The following is a 10,092-nucleotide window of genomic DNA, read 5'->3' on the forward strand; positions in this document are numbered from 1 at the left end:
CCTTGTTTGATCCAATTTTTTTTTCACTTTTTCATTCGTATAATGATTATGGGTATTACAAATATAACTTTTAAAAACGTCGAATTCAAGATAAATATGTTATATTCAGCTTGACGGGACTGGTGAGCATTAAATCCTAGAAACCCCTTGCAAGTAGATTCTATTATGGAATTCAATAAGCAGTATTATCTGTATTCGAAGATCGTTTAAATCTTCAGGAGGAACATACAAAATGATCAGATGATCAGACTCGTGAAATGAAAAAAATGTTCATGTTTCCTGAATCATTTGCATTTCTGTTGGTTTTAATTTTCACGGCTAAAATCAGTGCAACGGGAATAAGCCTGATTATTTCCAAATACAAACGTGTAAAATACCTGGATGATAAAGTAAGCTTTGACCAGGAATTCTTGTTTTCTCCAAAACACAGTCTTGTTGAGTGTGTTCTACAATGTGTAGATGCCAAATCCTGTGTGTCAGTTTTTTATTCACCATTGCTATGTAAGGGTTATTCGACAGCATTTTCTCAAAGTTCTGCAAGCTTAATTCAAATGCCTGGAACGCGCTATTTCGTTCATGACCAGTCTCCGCCAACAAATGCAGGAACATCAACTCAAGGGAGCCTACAAAATAACCTTACTGATGTTGCAACTGTAAGCTCAATGTTAGGTTTGTACACTACTTTACTGTGATGTTCAGAAACGCTTTATACTTGTACAGTGATATAAAGCCATCTTTAAGGTAAACTTAAATTTTGTCACACGGATATAAGAAACAACTATGTAAATTCAAGGGGTATTACGATCAAATATGTCAATACATCTAAAAAAAAAAAAAAATCAAAAAAAAAAAAAAAAAAAAAAAAATCTCCACACGACAGGTTCGAACGTTCCGTTATATCAAAGTTAAACACTTTAACATAAGTAAAATACTTAAGTATTTATATTGTATATTCTAAAGGGTTTTACCGAAAACTTTTTATTATCATCTCCTTGTGTTATTGTGGCTAAATGAATCATCTCTCTGATTTACTATTACCATGCAGATAACAAAATATATTAGTTTTACAGATTTTTCTACTCGTCGAAGTAATCCTAAAACTAAGATTATTTTCCAAAATTTTGCAAGGACGTTTAAAAAAAACAGTGCTTATCAGAACACTGCTTTCCTATTAGTAATGTCAAAGCAATCATTTTTTAATGAACTAACACAAATTATTTCTGTAATTATGATAAATTTTATCATTCGGCGTTTCTTCACAACAATACAAATCCGGATATGCAGTTGTCTTTTTAAAATGAGCTTTCATTTCATTTCTTTTTTGAAAAGAAATATTTTAAAATTATGAAAGTTTTTTAACAATTTGTTACTCCTGTGAAATACAGGTGTATATTAATGACAATTCAAAAGACAAATAAAACATGCATGTGGCTACACTTTTTTCAGGTACCTTATGTATTTATTTTTTATTCATGTATTTATTTATTTTTTATTTATTTTTAATATAAAAGACACTGTGTAACTGTCATATTCATTAACAGGGTCATGTAGTTCACTGAATCCACTTGGATATACCTGGGATTTTGTTTATGGCATATGTTACCATCTTCATGTATCCAAACTAAATGTACTAAATGCCAAGGCAAAATGTCAGACAGAACATGGGAACAGTCGCCTGCTGCTCGTTGACTCGGATGATACATACAACTTCGCGGTTAAAATTATAGGTATATGAAAAATTCTCTCTCTCTCCCTCTCTCTTTAAGTTAAAGCGTCTTGAGAAAAAGATCATACAACAATACGATCACTTCTTCATGCACAACTGTTGCCAGCAGAGAAGGGAATTTTCTCTTAGAGTTGAATAGATACAAAAGACACACAAAAGACACACAATTTCATTTCTTTATTATTGAAAATGATTTCAACAACAAGGAAAAACTTATTGGTTGTCATTTTAGAAACACAAAGACCAATATCAATTACACTGTACAGTATGTTTTTCTAATAAATATTAAATGTGTTGACATTACTGTTGTTTATATATTTTGAAGCATCGTCATTTTTACATGAACAGATACATACCATACAGGACCTATCTATCTACAGGGGACGCGATCTGGTGGTTCTAATTTTGTTGATGATAATGGACAGTTAATGACCTACTTTAAATGGGATGTCGGGGAACCTGACAGTAGTGGCGACTACCTCCGATCGGACACGGACACTCGGTTGCAGGAGACGTCCTCAGGATCGTCATCATTCAAATTCATCTGTCGTTTGTACTGAATAGTCTGATGTTGGAGAACACTTCCTGCATATACATTGCAGGGGTAAAGAATTTTGTACAATATACATCTAAATATGTTAAGCACTTATCATATTTAGAAATAGTACCCCTAAAAATAGTACACAAAATTTTACAATATGTAAATGCGAATATATGATATTTATTAAGAATTCCCAAACACCACATATCATTTCTTCACCAATATTGGGCTAAAATATTTTCATGTATGAAATATTATCGTTGATAAATAAAACTTTTATAGAATGCTTTTGGCACTAAATCAAACAAAGTATTGCTTTATTGATGACGCCTTGTAGAACAAATCCACCTTAATAGACATTGCTACTTTGGATTTCCATTAAGATTGCAAATAGTGATGCAATAAAATTAAAATCTTTGTTTCCAAATCGATGCAATAAAACGTTGCTCTTTTTAAAGCCTTTGGAAAATCGGTCCAAACAAATGACGCTTAAAAAAGGCTTTAAAGATGTTATTCACAAAATTTGTGCTGTAAGCTAAATGGAATTTAATTTAAAACGCATACTTATTGCATTTTACGGTAATTTAAAAAGGTAGTTGTTTTTTTATTAAACTGAGTCAAAACAATACAATTTTGGTGTTCCTAGAGCATTGAAAATGCATATAGTTCCTACTGTGTATTCTACCGCTCGGTGACAAGGTTTCGCGTGTGTTATAGAGATTTGAACGTCGTGGATTTCATAAAGAAAATTACACTGAATGTAAATATGAGGTGATGAAACATTGGAAATGGAGAAAATATTGTCTTTTTTATACAGTCAGCATAATAATAACAATAGTGTTGTACTTTGCATGCACTATGCCTAAATAGTAGTCCGGCTCGTGCACCATGTGCCAAACCCTGACTACTATTTAGGCATAGTGCATGCAAAGTACAACACTATTATATATTTATATATACATATATAATTTTATATATATATATATATATATATATATATATATATATATATATATATATATATATATATATATATATATATATATATATATATATATATATATATATACACTAGAACTACTAGAACACTAGATCATAATTGATTGAATACGATGGGGAAGATAAGTTCATCAGAAAAATATTGCTTAACAATAGGTTCGAATTGTATAAAAGGTCGAGCCATAGATTTTTATATGAATCGTCAGAATTTCATGTAGTAATACCTTTGAAATAAACATTTCTTTTTTAAAATACATGAAATAATTATTATTTGGTAATATATTCGTATACATGAAATTTTCTAGAAATAAAGCTATCGACAATGAACGGAAACAAGAGGCCCATGGGCCATATCGCTAACATGAGCACATTGGCAAGGAAAAAAAGCAAAAATCAGTTCAGTATTAAAAGGTTTACATGGGGAGGGGGGGACTTAAATTTCAAACTACCCGATGATGCTTCCATATCAATATAACAAATGGCTTTGCTGTTCTTGAGCAGAAGATTTTTTCCTAAATATTAGTTTGTAAATATTTGATCCCCGTTGTGGTCCCACCCTACCCACAGGGGCCCTCATTTGAGGATGCCTCCATATCAATATGGCTAATCATGGCTTTTCTTTTCTTGAGGAAAAAGATTTTTTTCCCTATATATTCCTATGTAAAAATATGATCCCCCATTGTCACAGGCCCACCCTATCCCTTGGGGTCATAATTTGATGAAATTGGGAAAAATATAAAAAAAATGTTGCCTACATCATATATTCAGGTGTAATTAAATTCACATTTCAGCATGACCAACCACTAATTTGGGCAACCAAACGAGACAATTAATTTTTAATATGATTCAACTTCATCATACAAGATCAATTGAATAATAGACTAATAAAAGTAAAATTACTTCAATGAGTATAAAGTATTTATACAACTTACGGTAGTACATGTGTGTATGAGACTCCAATTTAGGTCCGTAGAATCTGTTTCTGGAGATAATTAACCTCCTGCAAAAAAATATGTAAGTACACAAGTTCTCAAAGTCCCCTTTTAATATGTAACAAGATGTGTTTGTGAAACACTGATGCCCCCATATGGCAACTTATAGCAAAGGTTAAACTTTCTCAAATGCAAATCAAATATGTTGGTACCCAAAGTAAGGTCTTGTCTCGAGGACCTTGGAGTTTGACCTACTTTTGAAAACTTCAACCTTGGCCATAACTTCTGAACCGTTGGTGCTAGGGATTTCAAAATTCACATATGTACTCCTTTTGACAAGACCTTCCTTTGGATACCAACAATTGTAATCCATTGACCTTGACCTTGGAGTTTGACCTACTTTTGAAAAACTTTAACCTTGGTCATAACTTTTGAACGATTGGTGCTTCAGCTTTCATATTTCACCTGTATATTTTTTGTGAGAAGGCCTTTCCTTAGGCACCATTAATTTTGACCATTTGACCTTGACCTTGATGTTTGACTTACTTTTGAAAAAATTTAACCTTTTCTTTATCTATTTAATGGTTGTTGCTAGAGCTTTCATATTTTACAGGTATATTCCTCGAGCTTTGGGTACCAACATATTTGATTTCCATTTGAGAAAGTTTAACCTTTGCTATAAGTTGCCATACGGGGGCATCAGTGTTTCACAAACACATCTTGTTCCTATATATTCCTATGAAAAAAATTGATCACCCATTGTGGCCCCACCCTACCCCGGGGGTCATGACTTGAACAAACTTGAATCTACACTACCTGAGGATGCTTCCATATCAAAATGACCAATCATTGAATTCTTGAGAAGAAGATTTTTAAAGATAATTTCCTTTAATTTCTATGTAAAACTTTGATCCCCCATTGTGGCCCCACCCTAACCTCAGGGGTCATGATTTCAACAAACTTGAATTATTCTACCTGAGGATGCTTCCATATCAAAATGACCAATCATGGCTTTGCTGTTCTTGAGAAGAAGAGTTTGAAAGAATTTTCCTATGTATTCCTATGTTAATATTTGATCACCCGTTGTGGCCCCACCCTACCCCTGGGGTCATTATTTGAACAAACTTGAATCTAAACTACCTGAAGATGCTATCATATAAACATGACCAATCATGGCTTTGCTGTTCTTGAGAAGAAGATTTTTAAAGATATTTTCCTATATATTATCTATGTAAAACTTTGATCCACCATTGTGGCCCCACCTCAGCCCCAGGGGTCATAATTGAACAAATTTGAATCTATACTACTTGAGGATGTTTCCACATAAGTTTTATCTTTCCTGGCCCAATGGTTCTTGAGGAGAAGATTTTTAAAAGATACCATTAATTTTTCCCTAATTCCTAATTATCTTCCCTTGAAAGAGAGCGTGGTTCTTCATTTGAACAAAATTAAATCCCTTTCACCCAAGGATACTTTGTGGCAAGTTTGGTTGAAATTCACCCAGTAGTTCTTGAGAAGAAGTCGAAAATGTGAAAAGTTTACAGACAGACAGCTAGACAGACGGACGCCGGACAAAATGTGATCAGAAAAGTTCACTTGAGCATTCGGCTCAGGTGAGCTAAAAAAAACTTAAGAAAGCTATAATCACACAGAAACGACCTGAACTGAATTTCAAGCCATGTGTCAAATATATTATATTTTCCCCATGATTCTGGAATTAATTCCGAAATCCAATGTGCTGTGGATGTATGTGATGTGGAATTCAGATTAACTTTTGGTTTTCTTGGTTTCATGAATCGATTCTAGTTTTAAAATTAGATAATTTGTCTATAAATCAGAGAGAGAGAGAGAGAGAAAGAAAGAAAATTGTAGATGTATCTTCACAAATTCCAACAATTGTTCTCATATAAATATTTTTATGCCCCCGTAAATATATTTATGCCCCCGTATCGAAGATTCGGGGGTTTATAGTTTTTGCCCTGTCCGTCCGTCTGTCTCTCTGTCTGTTTGTCCACAAAAACTTTAACATTGCCCATAACTTTTGATTGATTGGAGCTATGGCTTTCATATTCCACATGTTTATTCCTTGTGACAAGACCTTTCCTTGGGTACCACAATATTTGACCTTCTGACCTTGACCTTGGAGTTTGACCCTGTTTAGCAAAATTGTACCCAACTTTAACCTTGGCCATAACTTTTGAACAATTGGGGCTAGGGCTTTCATACTTCACATGTGTAATCCTTGTGACAAGACCTTCCTTTGGATACCAAAAACTTTGACCTTTTGACCTTGACCTTGGAGTTTGACCTACTTTTGGAAAATTTTAACCTTGGCCATAACTTTTGAACCGTTAATTCTAGGGCTTTCATAACTCGCATATGTAATCCTTGTGACAAGACCTTCCTTTGGATACCAACAATTGTAATCCATTGACCTTGACCTTGGAGTTTGACCTACTTTTGAAAAACTTAAACCTAGATCATAACTTTTGAACTATTGCTGCTTCAGCTTTCATATTTCACCTGTATATTTCTTGTGAGAAGGCCTTTCCTGAGGCGCCATTAATTTTGACCATTTGACATTGACTTTAACCTTTTCCATATCTATTCAATGGTTGCTACTAGGGCTCTCATATTTCACAGGTATATTCCTCGAGACGAGACCTTACTTTGGATACCAACATATTTGTTTTGCACTAGAGAAAGTTTGCTACAAGTTGCCATACTGGAGCATCAGTGTTTCACAAACACATCTTGTTTTGTTTTTTGTTTTTTTTTACAAATTCCCCTCTTTTTGTGTGGTTTTTATATTATACTCATCACATATTACGTATTTCCTGTGCCGGTCATTTAGTGTCTTAAGTGCTTGAATTTTTTTATGCCCCCGTATCGAAGATTCGGGGGTATATAGTTTTTGCCCTGTCCGCCCGTCTGTCTGTTTGTGTCTTTGTCTCTTTGTCCGCAAAAACTTTAACATTGCCCATAACTTTTGAATGGTTGGAGCTATGGCTTTCATATTTCACATGTGCATTCCTTATGACAAGACCTTTCTTTGGGTACCATCATATTTGACCTTTTGACCTTGACCTTGGAGATTGAACTAGTTTTACAAAACTTTACCCAACTTTAACCTTGGCCATAACTTTTGAACACTTAGTGCTGGGGCTTTCATACTTCACATGTGCAATTCCTGTGACAAGACCTTCCCTTTAATGCCAACAACTTAGACCCTTTGACCTTGACCTAGGAGTTTGACCTACTTTTGAAAAACTTTAACCTTGGTCATAACTTTTGAACGATTGGTGCTAGGGCTTTCATACTTTACATATGTAATCCTTGTGACAAGACCTTACTTTGGATACCAACAACTTTGACCTTTTGACCTTGACCTTGGAGTTTGACCTACTTTTGGAAAACTTTAAACTTGGCCATATCTTTTGAACGTTTGGTGCTAAGGCTTTCATATTTCTCATGTGTATTTCTTGTGAGAAGGCCTTTCCTTAGGCACCATTAATTTTGACCTTGATGTTTGACTTACCCTTGAGAATTTTTAACCTTTTCCATATCTTTTTAATGGTTGCTGCTAGGGCTTTCATATTTCACAGGTATATTCCTTGGGAAAGAACTTACTTTGGGTACCAACGTATTTGATTTGCATTTGAGAAAGTTTAACCTTCGCTATAAGTTGCCATTCGAGGGCATCAGTGTTTCACAAACACATCTTGTTTTCAATTCCAAGAACACCCGTAATCTGATTTATGTAATAAACTGACTCCAAAATATAAGTCAATTTAAATGAAATGGGGTGTTTAAATAGAAACAAAAGCCTTGAAATAATTTAATATAATGTCATGTAACTTATCCGCATGGACATCCTTAATGTTACTAGTACTTGTTCTTGAACAGCTATATTATTAATTATGTTGACATGCAAGTTACCACTCTTTTTAGAGAATCTAATTTTAATGTTGGTAAATAGGTAAAGATACTTACTAACCCCGGTATACAACATCATACAAGCAAGATGCAACAGAATTATATTGACATGCGACTTATTTATGTTAACGTGCAAGATATTTATGTCGATATGCGACTTATTCCTGTTAATATGCAACAAAATAATGTAGACATGCGACTTATTTATCTCAACATGCAAGATAATTATGTTAACATGCAAGATATTTATGTCAACATGCGACTTATCTATGTCAACTTGCGAGTTATATTTTAACATCAAAATATTTATGTCAACATGCAAGATTAGAAGTTGCATGTCAACTTACATATCTCGCATGTCGACATAATTAACTCGCATGATAATATAATTATCTTGTATGTTGACATAAATAAGTTGCATATCTACATAATTATCTTGCATGTTGACATAAATAAGCCGCATGTCAACATAAACATCTCGGATGTTATAAATAAGTCGCATGTCAACATAATTCTCTTGCATCTTGCTTTCATGATGTCATATAATAGCGTTAGTATGGTGGCATATTTCCGCCCCTTGTGTGCAAGTTATTTTTCTGTCAAATATGTCGACATGCAAGATAAATATGTTGACATGCAAAATAGTTATGTGAACATGCAACATAACTATGTTGACATGCAAGAAACTTGCAATCAAATAAAAATTATAAAAAAATCTTTAAAATATCTCAAAAATTGCCCACATGTGACTTCCAATATGCTAGATGCTACTTATTTATGTCGACATGCAAGTTATTTATGTTGACATGCGAAATAAATATGTTGGCATGCAAGTTATTTATGTCAACATGCAACTTACGTATGTTAACATGCTACTTATTTATGTCAACATTCAACTTATTTATGTCAACATGCAACTTAGTTATGTCAACATGCGATTTGTTTATGTCAACATGCAATTTGTTTATGTCAACATGCAACTTAGTTATGTTGAATAGCGGATATATATATATAATTTTAAAAAAGAAAATATCCAAAAATGACATCACAGATCGATTTAAATGTAAATGTCTGAAGACCTAGGAATTGCGAAAAAGTTTACAGTGAATATGATCGATTTGTGATTTCATTTTGGATATATACTTTTTTTTAAATATGATCGATTTTCAAAATGATAAGACTTTGAATTATATGATTAAATTTAAATGCAAAAGAAATTGTGATACACAATTTGAACATTTGTGCGAGCGTGCAGATTCGTTACTACCCAAGACATGTGCAATGAGGCACGGTTCTGTTTTGTGTTTTTTTTTCTGTCGGTAAAATTGAAGTTGATTTTAATGATCGAAAATTTATTTAAGCAAATGTTGCAGTTTAAATTATTTTCTATAATAAGAGGTGGACAACAAAGTATAAATTGGATTTCCTTTGATAAAATGTCCTGGCGATTCAGAAACGTGACCGTAGATTATAAAGCGTTTTCAGGGCCCCTCTATAGTAATTAATGTGTCCGTCCGTCCATCTGTTCGTCAGAGGTCTGAGGTTAAGGTCATAGCAGAACTGTATCTGAAAAATGCATGTAAACATAAATAAGTTGCATGTCGACATAAATATGTTGCATGTCAACATATTTATCTAGCATGTCAACATACCCAAGTTGCATGTCGACATGAATAAGTTGCATATCAACATATTTATCTCGCATGTTAACATAAATAAGTAGCATCTAGCATGTTGGATGTCACATGTAGGCGATATTTGAGATTTTTGAAGATTTTTTATAATTTTTATTTGATTGCAAATTTCTTGCATGTCAACATACTTATGTTGCATGTTCACATAACTATCTTGCATGTAAACATATTTATCTTGCATGTCGACATATTTGATAGAAAAATAACGTGCACACAAGGGGCAGAAATATGCCACCATAATATATATATATATATATATATATA

At 33.3% G+C, this 10,092-nt stretch overlaps 1 protein-coding gene across 1 annotated transcript; it reads left to right on the plus strand.

Annotated features, from left to right (window-relative positions):
• Window positions 1–266: 266 nt before the first annotated feature.
• Window positions 267–2,286, plus strand: LOC133196614 (uncharacterized). The gene is made up of 3 exons (XM_061332483.1): window positions 267–669; window positions 1,542–1,727; window positions 2,075–2,286. The coding sequence occupies exons 1-3, from the start codon at window positions 267–269 to the stop codon at window positions 2,284–2,286; spliced, it is 801 nt and encodes a 266-aa protein (XP_061188467.1).
• Window positions 2,287–10,092: the final 7,806 nt, after the last annotated feature.

This window comes from Saccostrea echinata, unplaced genomic scaffold (assembly GCF_033153115.1).
Source record: "Saccostrea echinata isolate AGI-Se365-2 ecotype Australia unplaced genomic scaffold, CSIRO_AGI_Sech_v1 ptg000001l, whole genome shotgun sequence".
In the NCBI taxonomy this organism is placed as follows: Eukaryota; Metazoa; Mollusca; class Bivalvia; order Ostreida; family Ostreidae; genus Saccostrea; species Saccostrea echinata.